At 45.4% G+C, this 20536-nt stretch overlaps 2 protein-coding genes and 1 pseudogene across 10 annotated transcripts in view; 2 read left to right on the plus strand and 1 right to left on the minus strand.

The window, feature by feature from the left end:
• The window catches only part of ENTPD5 (ectonucleoside triphosphate diphosphohydrolase 5 (inactive)), a 59273-nt gene extending 47180 nt beyond the window's left edge, over positions 1-12093 (minus strand). For 3 of the 5 annotated variants that reach the window (XM_030930879.1, XM_030930881.1, XM_030930878.1), the window contains exons 1-3: positions 12019-12069; positions 8656-8738; positions 3598-3660 (exon numbers count right to left, since the gene is read on the minus strand). In XM_030930879.1, coding sequence (XP_030786739.1) covers positions 3598-3660; positions 8656-8711 — 119 coding nt within the window. In that variant the 5' untranslated portion in view covers positions 8712-8738; positions 12019-12069. Of the gene's footprint in view, positions 1-3597; positions 3661-8631; positions 8739-12018 lie in introns of all 5 variants that reach the window. The other 2 variants (XM_010382620.2, XM_030930882.1) reach the window with 2 other exon arrangements.
• A 33-nt stretch (positions 12094-12126) lies between these two features.
• Positions 12127-20536, plus strand: part of BBOF1 (basal body orientation factor 1) — a 50642-nt gene continuing 42232 nt past the window's right edge. Inside the window, exons 1-2 of one of the 4 annotated variants that reach the window (XM_030930887.1) lie at positions 12128-12303; positions 15594-15822. In XM_030930887.1, coding sequence (XP_030786747.1) covers positions 12248-12303; positions 15594-15822 — 285 coding nt within the window. In that variant the 5' untranslated portion in view covers positions 12128-12247. Of the gene's footprint in view, positions 12304-15593; positions 15823-20536 lie in introns of those variants that run through there. The other 3 variants (XM_030930886.1, XM_030930885.1, XM_030930883.1) reach the window with 3 other exon arrangements.
• On the plus strand, positions 19270-20024 carry LOC104677561 (annotated as a pseudogene). Its single transcript, XR_750067.2, has one exon. The product of XR_750067.2 is annotated as a glutathione S-transferase P pseudogene (transcript).

The following is a 20536-nucleotide window of genomic DNA, read 5'->3' on the forward strand; positions in this document are numbered from 1 at the left end:
GAGTGCAGTGGTACGATCTTGGCTCACTGCAACCTTCACCTCCCGTGGGTTCACGCCATTCTCCCGCCTCAGCCTCCCGAGTAGCTGGGACTACGGGCGCCTGCCACCACGCCCGGCTAATTTTTTTTGTATTTTTAGTAGAGATGGGGTTTTACTGTGTTAGCCAGGAGGGTCTCGATCTGACCTCGTGATCCAACTGCCTCAGCCTCCCAAAGTGCTGGGATTACAGGCCTGAGCCACCGCGTCCGGCCTAGCCTTTTACTTTTTCTTTCTTGAGACAGGGTCTTGCCATGCCCAGACTGGTCTCAAACTCCTGAGCGCTAGTGATCTTCCCAACTCAGCCTTCCGAGTAGCTTGAATTATAGGCTCATACCACCATGCCTGGCTGGATATATCCTTTAAGGTCTAACTCTAAAATCAAATACTGTATCTGCTAATTAAGAAGTGAGAATTGATGTCACTGGTAGTTACCAACAAATACATAATTCTTTCCTGTAAACAGGTCATTTTTGTATGCACATTATTTCATTTTATCAAAACGTCATTAGACAAGTGTCAAGAAGGCCCATTCTGTACAATGAACTCATTTGGGTATAATAACAAAATGAGTCAGGCATGACCTCATTCTCCATTGTTTCAGGCTTGACTTCGCTACAATAATCACTCCTCAGGAAAGCTGTTGCTATTGTTGCCTCTCTTTCTTCACATATCAGGAGGTCTTTTCCTGCCCATTCATTAAGAATCAAAGTCCTGGCCGGGCGCAGTGGCTCAAGCCTGTAATCCCAGCACTTTGGGAGGCAGAGACGGGCGGATCACGAGGTCAGGAGATCGAGACCATCCTGGCTAACACGGTGAAACCCCGTCTCTACTAAAAACTACAAAAAACTAGCCGGGCGACGTGGCGGCGCCTGTAGTCCTCGCTACGCTACCCGGAAGGCTGAGACAGGAGAATGGCGTGAACCCGGGAGGCGGAGCTTGCAGTGAGCTGAGATCCGGCCACAGCACTCCAGCCTGGGTGACAGAGCGAGACTCCGTCTCAAAAAAAAAAAAAAAAAAAGAATCAAAGTCCTGCCGGGCGCGGTGGCTCAAGCCTGTAATCCCAGCACTTTGGGAGGCTAAGATGGGCGGATCACAAGGTCAGGAGATCGAGACCATCCTGGCGAACAGGGTGAAACCCCCGTCTCTACTAAAAAATACAAAAATCTAGCCGGGCGAGGTGGCAGGCGCCTGTAGTCCCAGCTACTCGGGAGGCTGAGGCAGGAGAATGGCGGGAACCCGGGAGGCGGAGCTTGCAGTGAGCTGAGATCCGGCCACTGCACTCCAGCCTGGGCGACAGAGCGAGACTCCGTCTCAAAAAAGAATCAAAGTCCTTTAGATAAGAAGATATCAATCAGGAGGGGGTTCATATTGCCCCAATGAAAAAACAGAATGAAAATCTGAGGTGATTAGCTCTGCCTCGAAACCCATATCCACTGTGGGAGGCACTATGTACAGAAGAGTAACTGCCACTAGGATCAGTGCCACTGGGCACCGTTTACATTGGATTTTAACTTTGGGAAGAGAATAAAACACTTTCCCTTTCTTGTCATCAACTGAGAAATAGCTACTGCTTCAAACAGTTAAATCAAAATGAAAAACATAAGAAAGATAAAAATATTACAATGATAGTTCCATGTATACAGGAAGGAATAGGCTGGGCGCGGTGGCTCAAGCCTGTAATCCCAGCACTTTGGGAGGCCGAGAGGGGCGGATCACGAGGTCAGGAGATCGAGACCATCCTGGCTAATACAGTGAAACCCCGTCTCTACTAAAAAATACAAAAAACTAGCCGGGCGAGGTGGCGGGCGCCTGTAGTCCCAGCTACTCGGGAGGCTGAGGCAGGAGAATGGCGTAAACCCAGGAGGCGGAGCTTGCAGTGAGCCGAGATCGCGCCACTGCACTCCAGCCTGGGCGACAGAGTGAGACTCTGTCTCAAAAATAAATAAATAAATAAATAAATAAAGGAAGGAAGGAATAGCGGTTCCCCATAATTACATTTTCCCATATTTGTCTTTCCCCCACCAAATGTGCCTTCAGGATGCTTTCCTTCTGAATACCAAAGAAACTTCAGGTTTTAAAAAAAAACTTATTTTTATTGACAAGGTCTTGCTCTGTCACCCAGGCTGGAGTGCAGTGGAACAATCACAGCTCACTGTAGCCTTGAACTCCTGCAATCCTCCTGCTTCAACCTCCCAGAGGGCTGGGACTTCAGGCATGAACCACTGTGCCCAGATAATTTTTATGTGTTTTCAATTTTTGTTGTTGTTGTTTTTTGAGATGCAGTCTTGCTGAGTTGCCCAGGCCGGATGGCGTGCAGAGGCAAGATCTCGGCTCACTGCAAGCTCTGCCTCCTGGGTTCACGCCATTCTCCTGCCTCAGCCTCCCGAGTAGCTGGCACTACAGGCGTTTGCCACCATACTCGGCTAATTTTTTGTATTTTTAGTGGAGACGGGGTTTCACCATGTTAGCCAGGATGGTCTCGATCTTCTGACCTTGTGATCTGCCCGCCTCAGCCTCCCAAAGTGCTGGCATTACAGGCGTGAGCCACTGTACCTGGCCGTGTTTTCAATTTTTTTATAGAGAAAGGAGTCTCGCTATGTTGCCCAGGCTGGTCTCAAACTCCTGGACTCAAGTGATCCTCCAGCTTCAGCCTCCCATGTCCCAAACCTCTCAAGGGATTACAAGTGTGAGTCACTACACCTGGTTCCACTATAACACTTTAACAGTGTTTGGTAAATGTGTTTTCGGCCAGGTGTGGCAGCTCACACCTGTAATCCTAGCACTTTGGGAGGCCGAGGCGGGTGGATCACCTGAGGTCGGGAGTTTGAGACCAGCCTGACCAACGTGGAGAAACTCCGACTCTACTAAAAATATAAAACTAACTGGGCATGGTGGCCCATGCCTGTAATCTCAACTACTCGGGAAGCTGAGGCAGGAGAATCGCTTGAACCCGGGAGGCGGAGGTTGCAGTGAGCTGTGATCGAGCCATTGCACTCCAGCCTGGGCAACAAGAGCAAAACTCCATCTCAAAAAAAAAAAAAAAGTGTTTCCATTGTGAATTATATAATTTCCCACAGGGAATACCACCTTTTATTTATAGTTCAGAGTCATGATTATGATTATCAGTTATGTTTTCCTGTAAAACTGAGATGCTTCTAAGGTCTACAGTAGGTCTATAGGACTGTTTGCCCTTCTGTCACCAAATGGTCCCAGCTTGCTATCCTTTCTGAGCTAGTTTTTTCTGACATCATGCTATCTATTATCACTGATCAGTATTGTCATGTGCCCAACTCCTTCAATAAACCACCATTACCTCCTAATTTTCTTTTTAAATCTGTTGTAGGATGTAAATCAGGAAGCCATAATTATTAGAATTTCAAGTCAACATAAGCAAATGAGGGCCTCTCCAACAGAATAAGGCTACTGGACTTTGTGACAGCTCTTTCAGTGCCTTATAGACCCTTTTCCATCTACTGTGATCTCTCAGCTAGGAACAACAAAGCAGAAATTGCAGAAATCTGACCTATGAAAAAGTGAGGTATTATATATGTTACTTACCAATTTTTTCCTTCCTTCTGAATTTTCTCCTTTGTTCCTTTAACTATTATATCACTTTTCAACCTGTGTAAGATGGAAATGAATAATTATGAGAACAGTTTCCTTTTTTCCTCTGCTGTCAGTATGCCTATTTTTGACTCAGTTATCTCTTCTACATTTTCATTTCTAATCTCTCCAGGCTTTGGAATCCAGATCATCAAGCTCATCTCCTGACTTGTAATCTAATGCCCTCCAGCTCTTTCTCCTCCCCTACACTTTCTCCTCACTCAAATTACAACCTCAGCCACTTTACCACATATCCAGCTCATTTAAAAAGTCACCAACAGCAAGAGACGCAAGTCACACTCCCTCTAGAAGCTGGTGTATATGTGTGTGTAAAGGTGGAGAAGGAAATGACTAAGGAACTAATTTGTAAGTAAAGTACACAGACTGGACGTGGTAACTCATGCCTATAATCCTGGCACTTTGGGAAGTCAAGGCAGGCAGTTAGCTTGAGCTCAGGAGTTTGAGACCAACCTGGGCAACATGGCAAAACCACAACTCTACAAAATACACAAAAAATTAGCCAGGTGTGGTGGCATGTGCCTATAGTCCCAGCTACTTGGGAGGCTGAGACAGGAGGATTGCTTGAATGTGGGAGGTCGAGGCTGCAGTGAGCCGAGATGTGAGGTCTTTTTTTGCTGCTAAAATGCCAGCCATATGTTCCACAATATAATCAATGAGTGGCTACTATTACATGCACGAGTATGTGGTTAAAAGAGACCAAGCAGATGGGGGCTTGGTGGCTCACACCTATACTCCCAGCACTTTGGGAGACTAAGGTGAAAGAATCACTTGAAGAATTTGAGTTTATATATTATTTTCTATTCCCTCAGGAACAAAAAAGTTAAACTTACCTACACAACATAAATCTGAAGATGACACACTGAAGACAGGATTTGAATTATGGATATGACTCATGCAACCAATGTTATAAATTCTAACTATAGGGTCTCCAAAGTAAATATTTTTTTTTTCTTTGAGATGGTGTCTTGCTCTGTTGTCCAGGCTGGAGTGCAATGGCATGATCTTGGCTCACTGCAACCTCCGCCACCTGGGTTCAAGCAATTCTCCCGCCTCAGCCTCCCGAGTAGCTGGGATTACAGATGCCCACCACCATCCCCGGCTAATTTTTTATTTTTAGTAGAGAGGGGATTTCATTATGTTGGCCAGGCTGGTCTTGAACTCCTGACCTCAAGTGATCCACCAGCCTTGGCCTCCCAAAGTGCTGCGATTATAGGCATGAGCCACTGGTGCTAGCTGGGACTCATTCATCTTTGAACACTGATTATGTAACAGAGTACAATCTGGCATATATGTTTGTTTAATGTTTGTTAAATAAATTAACAAATACATAAATCTCGTCATTCTGCTTCTCAAAATTTTCATTAATGTCCCACTGTCCACAACAGAAGTTACAAACTCAAATACCTACAGGCACCAGGCAGGAAATGTAAATAAGTAAAGGTGTGTGTAAGACAAAAGGAACTGGTAGGGATTGTGGCAAACTGGAGAGCATGTGTCCCATCTGAAGGGGTAGCTTCTTGCTATTCCCACCAATTGCTACCATAATGGAATGTAGGCCCCATACTGCCAGGTCTTCTGATTTTTCAAGGTAAGCTGAAAGCACAGATTTCTTTGTAAAATCTGCTGATTTTTAAATGATGACAACTAATTCCACTTAAAATCCTCCAAAAACACACCTTTCAGGCCAAAGAAAACACATTCTATGAGCCAAATCCAGCCAAGTCACAAGCTGGTGGCTCTAGTCTGCAGGATAAAAGACAAACTCCCTGCCTGACATTCTAAGTCGTTCACAACGAGTTCCCAGCCTATCTTTTTAGAGTTTTTGGCCTACTCATTCCATACAACAACCCTCTGCTCTAGTCTAGTGGTTCTGAAACTTTAGCATGCATCAGAACCACCTGGAGGGCATAGATTGCTGGACCTCATTGCCAGTATTTCTGATTCAGTAGGTCTCAGGTGGGGAATGTGAAACTGCAATTCTAATAAGTTACCAGGTGATGCTGATGCTACCGGTCTGTGGACCACACTTTAGGAAACAATGTTCAAGTTTAAGCATACTCTGAATTGTGCTCACATTGTTCTAACTTCACAGATGAACTTCCCTCTGCTTTCAGTCCATCTCCTTCTGTAAACTTTCCCTGACTACGACAGTCTTAAATGCCTCCAAATTCAATAGCACCTAGGGTTTGGGCCAAGCTTAGTCAACCCACAGCCCATGGGCCACATGCAACCCAGGAAGGCTTTGAATGCAGCCCAACACAAATTCGTAAACTTTCTTAAAATATTATGAGATCATTTTTGTGATTTTTTTTTAACTTCATCAGCTATCATTAGTGTTAGTATATTTTACTTGTGACTCAAGAGAATTTTTCTTCTTCCAATGTAGCCCAAGGAAGCCAAAAGATTGGACACCCCTGGTCTATACCGTCTCTCCTTTATCAATCCCTGCTTGGTACTGTTTACTGTTAAGTGTTTGTGGATGGGTGACAATGAGGTTGTATATTCTCAGAGATCAACATCCAGGTCAGAGCTTTACACATCTGACTGTAAACAACTTGAGGGAAAGGGCCTTCTCTCGTTCCTTACTGTACCCATCAAGTTATCAGACAGGTTGTTACACAGTTGGTATTCACTAAATGTTTCTTTTCTTTTTTTTGAGACGGAGTCTCGCTCTGTCGCCCAGGCTGGAGTGCAGTGGCATGATCACGGCTCACTGCAAGCTCCACCCCCGGGGTTCACGCCATTCTCCTGCCTCAGTCCCCTGAGGAGCTGGGACTACAGGTGCTTGCCACCACGCCCGGCTAATTTTAGTAGAGACGGGGTTTCACCATGTTGGCCAGGATGGTCTCGATCTCCTGACCTCATGATCCGTCCGCCTCGGCCTCCCAAAGTGCTGGGATTACAGGCGTGAGCCACCGCGCCCGGCCTCATTAAATGTTTCTTAAATGAATGAACATTTGACAGATCCATGACATGAAAATGCAGACAAGTGGGCCTAAAATTTGGGTAATTTTTCTTTGCTTTTTTAAAAAATTAGAGACAGGATCTTGTTATGTTGTTCAGGCCAGTCTCAAAATCCTGGGCTCTAGCAATCCTCCTACCTCGGCCTCCCAAAGTGCTAGGATTACAGATGTGAGTCACTGTGCCCAGTCCAGGTAAGTTTTCTTAGAGAACTTTTAGTCTGTGGCTCTGTTGGGATGGACAACTAATAAAAATGGGATATTTTGCAAATAAAGTAACAGTAATTAATAATTATTTGTAGGCATCGTGGTGCATGCCTGTAGTCCCAGCTACTTGGGAAGCTGAGGTAGGAGGATCTCTTGAGCTCAGGAGCTTAAGTTCAGCCTGGGCAACATAACAAAACCCCATCTCAAAAATATATGGCCAAGCATGGTGGCCCACAACTATAATCCCAGCACTTTCAGAGGCTGAGGTAGGAGAACCATTTGAGCCCAGGAGCAACACAGTGAGACCCAGTCTTAACCAAAAAAAAAAAAAAAAAGAAACAGTTAGCTGGGCATGGTGGCACAAACCTGTGGTCCCAGCTACTCAGGAGACTGATGTGGGAGAACTGCTTGAGCCCAGAAGATTGAGGCTGCAGTGAGTCATGACTGCACCACTGCACTCCAGCCTGGGTGACATAGTGAGACCCTGTCATTCATTCATAAACAAATAAATAAAATAAATAAATAAATATCTGTGGTAATGTATCTTGTATATAAGTAAAACAGTGAATGCTTTAAATTTTAAAAATTTATCTAAAAGTGATAAGATGAAACCCTTGACCACCAGGATTTCTTAAAATGCCCCTGGAGAGATGTGAACTAGTCTTAGTATCACAAGAAAATGTCAATTTAGTAGAATTCTATATTTGCAGCACATGCAATAAAAAAGCAGGATGAAAGTAACTCCTGGCCAGGTGTGGGTGGCTCAAGCCTGTAATCCCAGCACTTTGGGAAGCCAAGGCAGGCAGATCACCTGAGGTGAGGAGTTCAAGACCAGCCTGGCCAACATGGTGAAACCCCATCTCTACTAAAAATACAAAAATTAGCCAGGCATGGTGGTAGGCGCCTGTAATCTCAGCTACTCTGGAGGCCGAGGCAGGAGAATCACTTGAACCTACGAGGTGGAAGTTGAAGTGAGACACGATCGTGCCACTGCACTCCAGCCTGGGCGAAAGAGCAAGACTACCTCTCAAAAAAAAAAAAAGTAACTCCCAAGAGAAACACTGATTATTCCCTTCAAATACGGTTTGGATAATAATATATTTATTTAGGATTCTAAAGGCTATGTAAAAACAAAATCTAAAGCTGTTCACTTAGTCTGTTCTACCTATAAAGTACCATCTGCTATACGGTGATTTCAAGAATGATTTATGAACAGAAACATGGCTTCTAAGGTAAACCCAAATAAAGTTACAGATGAGTTTATAAAGTAAACCCAGTTCTGGAGCTACTAGAAGAAACAAGCAGAAGTACTACCCCTGTCTCCCCGCACCCCTGCCCTTTTTTTTTTTGAGAAAGAGTCACACTATTGCTCAGGCTGGAATACAGTGGCACAATCATGGCTCACTGAAGCCTTGACCTCCCTGGGCTCAGGTGGTCCTCTGAACTCAGACTCCTGAGTAAGCTGGAACTACAGGTACATGTCACCACACCTGGTTAATTTTTGTACTTTGTGTAAAGACAGGGTTTTACCATGTTGTTCAGACTGGTCTTGAATTGGGCTTAAGCAATCCACCTGACTTGGTCTCCCAAAAGTGTTAGGATTACAGGCATGAACCACCATGCCCTGCCAGAAGTTCTATCTATTTTGATACATAATAGTTCTAAATTTTATATATGGTTTATTGAACAAAATTAACATCACCTGGCAAAATAATAGAGAATTAAATTCAGGAAAAAAAGAAAACCACCATTCAGGAGCATTTGAAATACATTTACAACTTTAAGCTGGTGGAGATATTACCTTACATCTGGATACAAGTCCTACCTAACAGCACCATAATGATCTTGTCTGTATGAGGATTCAGCCAAGACACTCCACATTTCTTTGTTGACCAGGAACAAGGAAAACTGGACAGAAAAAGAATTACAAAACCAAGTCAACAAAACAAGAAGTGGTTTATTCCAAGTTTAAAAGCATTAGTGTTCTAAACAATGAAACAAAGCAAATTTATTTAGTAATAATTCCTGAAACTTCACAGTAAAGGCACCTACCAGTAACTGTGGAAGGAAATGCTACCACATGAACTACTAAAGAGCAACTTCCTACTCTACTATCCACACTATCAGTTGTTGCTCACCAGCAGATGACAGTAACAACATTCAGTTCTTTGGTAGAAAATGAGGGGATTCAGAAGACTGTAGACTCTAGACCCACCTCTACTGAAGTATGAAATCTTGGCATTTCTCTGAGTCATATTCATGTCACAACAGCTTTATTTACAAAATCAAACTTAGTCAATAAAAAATATATACAATAAAATAAACTAGGTCAGGTGTGGCTGCTCATGCCTGTAATCCCGGCACTTTGGGAGGCAAAGGCAGGAGGATCACTTGAGCTCAGGAGTTCAAGACCTGCCTGAGCAACATGGCAAAACCCTGTCTCTACAAAAAATACAAAATTAGCCAGGCGTGGTGGTGCATGCCAGAGACTTGAGTCCAGGAGGTCGAAGCTGTAAGGAGCCATGACCCTGCCACTGTACTCCAGCATGGGCAAGAATAAGACCCTATCTCAAGAAAACCACCAAAAAACCCAAAAACCAATAAAAGAAACTATAAAGTACTATAACTAAGGTACTATGCATATATTAATAATCTTGTTATAGTCAAATTTTTGTTTATAAATTAATTTATAAGCCTATGTTCAAATAAGGAGTCTTGAACTGACTTTCATGTTATAAAGTTACCAATTTCTGGCCGGGCTAGGTGGCTCACACCTTTAATCTCAGCACTTTGGGAGGCCGAGGTGGGAGGATCACAAGGTCAGGAGATCGAGACCATCCTGGTTAATACGGTGAAACCTGGTCTCTACTAAAAATACAAAAAATTAGCCCGGCGTGGCGGCGAGCGCCTGTAGTCCCAGCTGCTGGGGAGGCTAAGGCAGAAGAATGGCATGAACCCAGGAGGCAGAGCTTGCAGTGAGCCAAGATAGCGCCACTGCACTCCAACCTAGGTGACAGAGCAAGACTCTGTCTCAAAAAAATTAAATAAAGTTACCAATTTCTAGAATAAATTCCGAATATACAGCCTGTGACAGAAGATGCCTTACTCTCTTTTCTGCAGCTTATCAACAGTGTGCTTTTTCAGAACCTTACACATACAAAATTAATAGTAACTTTATAGATTTTATATCAGAGATAACCCCTTCAATATATGGCGATTCCACCTATGGATTCACGGGAGTGTGAAAATGTACCAGAAATACAGTCAGAAAAAGCCATGATCAGCCAAGTGCGGTGGCTCACGCCTGTAATTCCAGCATTTTGGGAGGCCGAGGCGGGTGGATATCCTGTGGTCAGAAGTTCGAGACTGGTCTGACCAACATGGAGAAACCCCATCTCAACTAAAAATATAAAAGTAGCCGGGCGTGGTGGCACATGCTGTAATCCCAGCTACTCGGGAGGCTGAGGCAGGAGAATTGCTTGAATCCGGGAGGTGGAGGTGGTGGTGAGCCGAGATCATGCTATTGCACTCCAGCCTGGGCGGGCAACAAGAGAGAAACTCCCTCTCAACAAAAAAAAAAAAAAAAGAAAAAAGAAAAAGCCATGATCATGCTGACAGATGGTATGTATAAAAAGGTTTACGCCAGCCTGACCAACATGGTGAAACCCCGTCTCTACTAAAAATACAAAATTAGCCAGGGATGGTGGTGTGCGCCTGTAATCCCAGCTACTAGAGAGGCTGAGGCAGGAGAATCGCCTGAACCCGGGAGACGGAGGTTGCGGTGGGCCGAGATCGCGCCACTGCACTCTAGCCTGGGCAACAAGAGCGAGACTCCGTCTCAGGAAAAAAAAAAAAAAAAAAAAAAAAGGTTTACAGCCGGGGGCGGTGGCTCATGCCTGTAATTTCAACACTTTGGGAGGCCGAGGTGGGTGGATCACCAGAGGCCAGGAGTTCGAGACCAGCCTGGCCAGTATGGTGAAACTCCATCTCTACCAAAAATACAAAAATTAGCTGGGTGTGATGGCACGCACCTGTAGTCCTAGTTACTGGGGAGGCTGAGGCAGGAGAATTCTTGAACCCAGGAGGTGGAGGTCGCAGGGAGCTGAGATGCCCCACTGCACTCCAGCCTGGGCGACAGGAGACTCTGTCTCAGAAAAAAAAAAAGTTTACATGGCTTATCATTACCAAATCGGCATGTTCCCTCAGTGCAGAAACAGAAATTCAGAAACAGAAATCATGCAAGTGGCAAATAAGGTGGGGGGGAGTAATTAGAGGTCAAAGACCTCAGGAAGGGGTGTATGAATTAAGTCCTCCATAGAGAAATAGTGAGGAAGGATCTACAACGACATTTAAAATAAACTTTTTAAATTGAAATGGAGTATAACACAGAGCAGAGCTTCAACCACAAGTCTCCTACTGGCTTGACACTCAGAATACCGTATCTTCCTTAATGACTGAGTCTCATTGAAAAATGAGAATATTTGTGAGTACACTCCTTTTCAGAGGTGTATTCGGGATTTCAGGAGTCGGGGAAGCAAGTTGAAGAGCTTTCAACTTTATATTAACTTTCAGGAAAGAAGGCTGCGGACGGGTGAGGTATTAGCAAATCGAAATCCGGGGGCCGGTCGTGGGCGGGAAGTATCGGCCACACAGGACCCAATGAGGCCCAGGACCCTGCTCCCGACCTCGGTGGCAGCACTCCCCTCCCTGCCGGCTCTCTGGCGTGCTGCTGCTCTTGGGAGGCAGGCAGCCTCGCCCCCAACCACCGCCCTCGGGAAAGTCCTCAACAGCCTATCAAAAAACGTTTGGCCTGGGACGTCCGCTGGCTGCGCTATCCCTTACAGAATCAGCAAGGATGAAAAGCCAGGAAAGGGATGGAACTCAAAGAAGTCGGGCAGTGCCGGGAGCGGCGGAGATGGAGCGGGGGCTAGGGCTAGACAGCCGCAGCCACGTTGGCTGCGGCGTGGAGGCACGGAAAAGCGCTGCGGCTCAGACCACCGCGGCGGGGCGGGCGGACCAGCGGGGATCTAAGCCTCCTGAAGCAAGGGTGCCCCGACCGCAGCGACTTCTGACACACCCGGGCCGCAGGACGGAGCGCTACCGCCCGGGGCTGCCAGCTCGCGCCTCCCGCCCGCGGAGCCCGAGCCCCACATAGAAGATCAGGAGCTGCCAACTCTCGCACACTCACCGCGCGCGCGCCACCCTGGCGCGGCAGCCCGCCACCCTCGGCGCGACCTCCGCCCCGCCCCGCGCGCGGCGGCGTCTGGGGCACGTCACGGGCGCTTGCGCCGTCCGCGCGCCGTCAGCGGCGGGGGCGGGGCGTTGCCCGTTCGGCGTCCAGGTTCCCTTGGAGACGGAGCCGGCCAGCGTGGCGGCGGCTGGGCAACGACGACAGCGGAGCCGCTGGGGAAGCCAAGATGCCGTCGAAAGGAAAGGACAAAAAGAAAGGCAAGAGCAAAGGCAAAGACACCAAGTAAGGAGAAGCCACGCGAGAGTCCCCCTTTCCCTGGGCCTGCCTGAGATTTCGGGTCTGGGGCTGGCTACCTGGCGTCCCCCGCGCCGGCCCCCTCGGACCCTCTTGGCTCTCCCTGCTTGAGAGGATTACAGTTCCCATGTCCATAGTCTGACACATCTCTACTATGTGGTTCAGATGATCTTAAACGTGTAGCGGATGTATAAAGCATTTCCTTGGGCCTTTTCAGAGATCTCTTTTGGTTCAAAGGGGACACCTGAAGTATTTTACCAAGTTGGGTAATTGTTGAGGTTTTCCCAAACTGATCCGAGCCACTGAGGTGGGTAATGTTCTAGCACTAACCCCTTACAGGCCTGGAGTTGCTGCTAGATTGCCACTAGCCCTGTTGGGGGACCCCGGTGGTTTCAATATCATATATGGGAACACAGAGTTGGCACCAAACTTGAGATGTTTGTAAAGTAACTTAAGAGAGTAATTCATGCTCAATACAGGAAGTTTGGGAAACATGGGAGGTACCAAAAGAGAAAACAAAAATAACCTGTAGTCTCATTATCCAAAAATAAACACTACTATATTTTGGAGTATTTTATTTTTTAATAAAATGATAGCCCAATGTACATACTTAATGTGACTTTTTTCTTCCCGTGTATTAATGTAAGTATTATCTTATGGGTTTTTTGTTGTTGTTGTTTTTACATAGCTGCACAGTGAGTCTAGCACTTAAAGTGCCAAGGGCTTATCACATTCCTAGAACTCACTCACATATGTTTTCAGATTTTGACCATGCTTCTACAGTACACATTTGAACAATGAGGAACACTGAGGGTAAGAGACCTTATTCCTTGGATTTTCCATGACCCATTGTTTGAGAAACCTGGCTTTGTTTCTACAGTGAGTATAAGTGGTCCTATTTAGAGTGTCTTAATTTCTTGCATCAAGTACTTTTTTTTTTTCCCTGAGACCAAGTTTTGCTCTTGTTGCCCAGGCTGGAGTGCAATGGCATGATCTTGGCTCACTGCAACCTCTGCCTCCTGGGTTCAACCAATTATTCTGCCTCAGCCTCCTGAGTAGCTGGGATTACAGGCACCCGTCACCATGCCCAGCTAATTTTATTTTTAGTGGAGACGGGGTTTCACCATGTTGGCCAGGCTGGTCTTGAACTCCTGACTTCAGGTGATCCACCCACCTCGGCCTCTCAAAGTGCTGGGATGACAGCCATGAGCTACCATGCCCTGTCTCATCAAGTGCTTTGAGCCACTTAGACCTGATACCTGGATGGTCGTAGTGAGACTGTGTATCACCAGTGCCTAAATCATGCCAGAAAGGGACATCAAGAGTTATAACAGGCTGAGGGGTTGGGAATAGAGCTGGCCTTAATTTGAAGAGAACAAAAGGTGAAAGTGGGACTTTGGTTCTCTCTACTGCAAACCCATTACCTCTGTGGAAGAGGACTGAGAACCAGAGGTAGGAAAGTGGATGTGGAGGGTGGCAGCATAGAAAGGTCCACATATACACATGTGTGAAAATATTTAGAATTCAAATACAGGTGAAATATTCTTTTTTTTTTTTTTTTTTTTTTTAGTAGAGACAGGGTTTCACCATGTTAGCCAGGATGGTCTCGATCTCCTGACCTCGTGATCCGCCCGTCTCGGCCTCCCAAAGTGCTGGGATTACAGGCTTGAGCCACCGCGCCCGGCCGAAATATTCTTAAATATTATGTACGTATTTGTATATCATGGTACCTACTATATATAAGGAGTAGTGTTTTGTTAATGCTCATACGATAAATATTTAGAAAAACCTCTTCCTTTACCACTTTAATCTTCGAATCCCTCCTTTTTCCTCTCCACCTCTATATAAATGATTATGGTTTCTCAGGCATCCTTAAAACCTGGTGGGCGGGGCATGATGGCTCATGCCCAGCACTTTGGGAGGCTGAGTAGGGGAAGATCACTTGAGCCCAGGAGTTCAAGACCAGCCTGAACAACATAGGAAGACCCTGTCTCTACAAAAAGTTTTGTTAAAAATTAGTTGGGCATGCTAACTCATGCCTGTAGTCACAGTTACTCAGGAGGTTGAAGTGGAGGATTGTCTGGGCCTGGGAGGTCGAGGCTGCAGTGAGCTGTGTGTTGCTACTACACTACATCCTGGATGACAGAGCAAGAGCTTGTCTCAAAAAAAAAAAAAAAAAAAAGTCCGGTGAACCGTGGCACCAGCTGATAAAGTATTTAACATATTTGTCCTAGTGACTTGACTTTTTGTCCAAGACCTAGCCAAAAACAAAACAAAACAAAAACAAAAAAACTCAAAAGTGGAGGGCGAAGTGGGTGGGAGATTATAGTTACACTACCAATGGGTATACTCATGCAGAAAACGAACGGAGATAATGGGTTTGCAGTGGAGAGAACCAAAGTCCAGCACTGAGTGAGTAGGAATAGAAAAGATAGCTTAACTACAGGAGAATCAGGCCAGGGCACTGGTTCACACCTGTAATCTCAGCACAATAAGAGGCTGAGGTGGGAGGATACTTGAGCCCAGGAGTTGGAGACCAGCCTAGGCAACATAGTGAGACCCCATCTTTATTAAAAAAAAAAAAAAAAAATGGGAGAATCAAATAAGTAAATGAAAAGATATAAAAACTGTCCAGGCACAGTGGCTCACACCTGTAATCTCAGCACTTTGGGAGGCTGAGGTAGGAGGATCACTCGAGCCCAGAAGTTCAAGACCAGCCTGGGCAACATGGCGAAAACCTATTTCTATGAAAAATACAAAAATTAGCTGGGCATAGTTGCGTAAGCCTGTGGTTCCAGCCACTTGGGAGGCTGAGGTGGGTGGATGGCTTGAGCCCAGGAGGCAGGGGTTGTGGGGAGCCGAGATCGTGCTTCTGCACTCCAGCATGGTGATGGAGCCAGGCCCTGTCTCAAAAAAAAAAAAAAAAAAAGATATGAAAGCTTTATGAAATGAGTTTGGTTTATCCTGTCTTTTCCCTTTGTTTTTCCACTCTTTTCGAGTTATGCTCCGGGGCTCGCCTCTTCCAGGAAGAGGCACTTACTTAATTCTCTTACGTGAATACGAGTGAATATGTATTTTTTTTTCGTTTTTCAAATGTGAATATGTATTTCTTGTTAACTTATTCATCCAACAATGTTTTCTCATGTGTGCCAGGCAATGCCAAGCAAAACAAATTTAAAAAGAGAAAAATTTAATAGTAATATAGTAGAGTTATATACTGTCTGCATATTAGAGTTGTATAAATAGTCATATACTGTCAATGTCCTCTTCCCATGCAGGAAGTTAATAAAAACAGATGAATCTGTGGTGGACAGAGCCAAGGCCAATGCCTCCCTTTGGGAGGCTAGGTTGGAAGTCACAGAACTCTCTAGGATTGAGTATCGTGATACTTCACGGACACTGGCAAAAAGTAATGAGGACTTAAAGAAAAAGCAATGTAAAATGGAGAAAGACATAATGTCAGTATTAAGTTACCTAAAGAAGCAGGATCAGGAGAAAGATAATATGGTAGGTAGGTAGAAAACCTCCTCGGCCTCATTAACTACCTCTGTGGTGATACTGATGTGGTTATATATTTCAAAGATTTTTAATTCCTTGAAATCTTAACATATAGTTAAGACATTTCAATTGACCTTTACCCTCCTTGAAGCAAGACACTTTTTCAGAATGGTTTTACTGTTATTGGCTCTCTTATTTTCAATCCTTGTTCCATGTTTTCTTCTCTGAAGCAAACAGAGATTGATGATCGTAGGGGAACATTATGATCCACTTTATTTTAAGGACAAGAGCATGGTATGTGATCTATATATTTTTTGATGCTAATTTTTAGTTTTAAAAATTTGTAAAGCCGTTCACTGGTAATCTGTGATAATGTTCTGAACCCAGCAAGTTGAATCTTGTATCTTATTGTACCTTATTAAAGTGTTGAGAGTAAAGCTATCATTTTATATTTGGAAGAAAAAGGGAGGCCGGGCGCAGTGGCTCACGCCTATAATCCCAGCACTTTGGGAGGCTGAGGTGGGCAAATTGCCTGAGCCCAGGAGTTCGCAACCAGCCTGGGCAGCACGGTGAAACCCCGTCCCTACTAAAATACAAAAATTAACCGGGCATGGCTGCATGTGCCTGTAGTCCCAGCCACTCGGGAGGCTGAGGCAGGAGAATTGCTTGAACCCGGGAGGCAGAGATTGCAGTGAGCTGAGATCATACCACTGTACTCCAGCCTGGGCGACACAGTGAGACTCCATCTCAAAAAAAAAAAAAAAGAAAAGAAAAGAAAAAAGAAAAAGAAAAAAGGAAGGGAACTAACATTTTGGAGCCACTACAATGTACTATACTGGGTGCTTTACCTCTCTGATTATTTTACTAACCTCCTATTATTTTAATAACCCCGTGTAGCTATAATATTGTTATTTCCATGTTACAGATGAAGAAATTGACTCTCAGAAAGGACAGGTAACTTGCCCAAAGTCACACCCCTAGTGGATGTTAAAAGTAGAAATTCAGGCTGGGTGTGGTAGTTCGTGCCTATAATGCCAACACTTTGGGAGGCCGAACTGGAGGATAACTTAGCCTAGGAGTTCAGGACCAGCCTGGGGAACAACGCAAGACCCAGTCTCTACACAAAATAAAAAAATAGCCAGGCATGGCAGTGTGCATCTGTAGTCCCAGCTACTCAGGAGGCTAAGGTGGGAGCATCACTTAAGCCCAGGAGGTTGAAGCTGCAGTGAGCCATGGTCATGTCACAGCAGTCCAGCCTGGGCAACAGAGCAAAACTCTGTCTCATTATTATTTTATTATTATTTTTGAGACAGGGGCTCACTCTATTGCCTGGTCTGGAGTGCAGTGGTGTGATCATGGCTCACCACAGGATCGACCTGTGGGCTCAGATGATCCTCCTGCCTCCATCTCCCAAGCAGCCGAGACTGCAGGCACGCACCTCCATGCCTGGCTAATTTTTTGTATTTTTGGTAGAGACAGGGTTTTGCCATGTTGCCCAGGCTGGTCTTGAACTCCGGAGCTCAAGTGATCCACCCACATTGGCCTCCCAAAGTGCTGGGATTGCAAGCATGAGCCACCATGCCTGGCTGATTTTTTGTAGTTTTTACAGAGACAGGATTTCGCCATGTCACTCAGGCTAGCCTCGAACTCCTGGGCTTAAGCAATCCTCCCAACTCAGCCTCCCAAAGTGCTGAGATTACAGGTGTGAGCGATAGCACCTGGTCCAGCAATTTCTATCTTTATTTTATTTATTTTTTGTATTTTTAGTAAGGACGGGGTTTTGGCATGTTGTGGGCCAGGCTGATCTGTAACTCCTGGCCTCGAGTGATCCGCGCCCCTCACCCTCCCAAAGTGTTGGGATTACACGTATGAGCCACAAAACCTGGCCAATTTTTATTTTTAAAATTACTCTTTTAATAGTAGGTATTATTAAATTGCCCTCTATAAAGTATTATTCTAAAGTAAGTTGTTTAGTCAGCCATAGAAATAATTTCCAAATGCATTACTTAGATACTTTGTTTTGTGGCTTGTAATAGCTCGTTTGTATTGGTCTATATCAGTATCACTTGCATTTTCTGATTCTCATCTGCCTCATTATATCAAAGGGCAGCATCTGGCAGTAACAAATGGGTAATTTTTGTAATCATGGATTGCCATTAAACCAAAAGAAACAACCTTGGGAGAAAGAAACAAAGTAGACTAAATATATCCTCATTAACTAGCTTTCCCATAGTTTTGATACTCATTTTGCTATATACTAGAAAGATGTTATTATGTTAAACTTTGTTTAAACTGTTTATAGTCTTATGTTAATTATAGAACTATTAGAAATGAGATGTGTTTTGAAAACTATTTTACTGTGAACAAAATTAGGAGATTCCCCTTAAGAGAATTTAATGCTGTACTGAATTAATCACAAAATAATCTCATTAAGTGTCACACCTGTTTTATGTGATTTAGGATTGTCCCAGTTTGTTTTTTAGAATATCTAGATTTTTTCTTAAGGTGGTCTAAAACATTGTACACAGTATCTCACTTGTGTCAACAACCATGTCAACAAGTCTTTAGTTTAAAAAGCTACTCATATTCCCTTCTAAAACCAGCATTCCTTGGAGAAATGGTTGATTTCAGGACTGGAGCAGGGAATATAAAAGATGAGGCTGGGCTGTTCATGGTGGCCCACGCCTGTAATCCCAGCACTTTGGGAGGCTGACCGGGGTGCATCACATGAGGCCAGGAGGTCGATACCAGCCTGGCCAACATGGTGAAACTCCATCTCTACTAGAAAATTAGCTCTCTCTACAAAAAATTAGCTAGGCATGGTGGCGCGTGCCTGTAGTCCCAGCTGCTTGGGAGGTTGAGGCACAAGAATCGCTTGAACCCAGGAGGCAGAGGTTGCAGTGAGCCAAGACTGTGCCACTGCAGTCAAGCCTGGGTAACAGAGTGAGATTCTGTCTCAAAAAAAAAAAAAAAAAGAGGCTGGCCCGTAATCCCAGCACTTTGGGAGGCCAAGGCGGGTGGATTACTGAGGTCAGCAGTTTGAGACCAGCCTGGCCAACATGATGAAACCCCATCTCTACTAAAAATATAAGTTAGCCAGGTGTGGTGGCAGGCACCTGTAACTCCAGCTATTCAGGAGGCTGAGGCAGGAGAATCATTTGAACACGGGAGGCAGAGGTTGCAGTGAGCCAAGATCACACCATTGCACTCCAGCCTGGGCAACAAGAGTGAAACTCCATCTAAAAAAAAAAAAAAAAGAGTGTGGAATATGTAATTGTGCCAGAAAATAAAATAAAACATTTTAAAGGACATGGCCTTGTTTGAAGGGGCTGCCATTGGCCAAATCTGGGACAATCAAAATATTAGGTTGGTGCATTAAAAGAATTAAAAGAATGGTCAAAAACCACAATTACTTTTGCACCAACCTGATAAAGAATAGCAAAAATGGCTGGAGTTTCGTCGCCGCCGCCGCCGCCGCCGCGTGTGCCACCATGCCGCCCTACACCGTGGTCTACTTCCCAGTTCGAGGCCGCTGCGCGGCCCTGCGCATGCTGCTGGCAGACCAGGGCCAGAGCTGGAAGGAGGAGGTGGTAACAATGGAGACCTGGCAAGAGGGCTCTCTCAAAGCCTCCTGCCTGTATGGGCAGCTCCCCAAGTTCCAGGACGGAGACCTCACCCTGTACCAATCCAATACCTTCCTGCGTCACCTGGGCCGCACTCTTGGGCTCTATGGGAAGGACCAGCGGGAGGCAGCCCTGGTGGACATGGTGAATGATGGCGTGGAGGACCTCCGCTGCAAATACCTCTCCCTCATCTACACCAACTACGAGGCGGGCAAGGATGACTATGTGAAGGCATTGCCCGGGCAACTGAAGCCTTTTGAGACCCTGCTGTCCCAGAACCAGGGAGGCAAGACCTTCATTGTGGGAGACCAGATCTCCTTCGCTGACTACAACCTGCTGGACTTGCTGCTGATCCATGAGGTCCTGGCCCCCGGCTGCCTGGATGCGTTCCCCTTGCTCTCGGCCTATGTGGCGCGACTCAGTGCCCGGCCCAAGCTCAAGGCTTTCCTGGCCTCCCCTGAGCACGTGAACCTCCCCATCAATGGCAACCGGAAACAGGGCTGGGGGCACTCTGAGCGGGAGGCAGGGGCTGCTTGCCTCCCTTTCTCCAGGACCAATACAATTTCTAAGAAAGCTTAAAAAAAAAAAAAAAGAATAGCAAAAATGGCTGGGTGCAGTGGCTCATGCCTGTAATCCCAGCACTTTGGGAGGCCGAGACGGGCAGATCACCTGAGGTCAGGAGTTCAAGACCAGCCTGGCCAACATGGCGAAACCCTGTCTGTACTAAAAATACAAAAATTAGTCGGGTGGTGCGTGCCTATAATCCAGCTACTCAGGAAACTGAGACAGGAGAATCGATTGAACCCAGGAGGTGGAGGTTGCAGTGAGCTGAGATCGCGCCACTGCACTCCACCCTTGGGGACAGAGTGAGACTCTGTCTCAAAAAGAAAAAAAAGAAAAGAATGGCAAAAACTGCAATGCTTTTGCAGTAACCTAATAAATAATGACAGTAATAGATTATAACTTATTGAATGAAATAAAAATCCACACGTGTATACTACTAATAAATACATACATTAATAAGGGAGAAAGGAAGCCTTTTTTTTTTTTTTTTTTCCTGATGGAATCTCGCTCTGTCACCCAGGCTGGAGTGCAGTGGT

Source organism: Rhinopithecus roxellana, chromosome 5 (assembly GCF_007565055.1).
Source record: "Rhinopithecus roxellana isolate Shanxi Qingling chromosome 5, ASM756505v1, whole genome shotgun sequence".
Classification (NCBI taxonomy): domain Eukaryota; kingdom Metazoa; phylum Chordata; class Mammalia; order Primates; family Cercopithecidae; genus Rhinopithecus; species Rhinopithecus roxellana.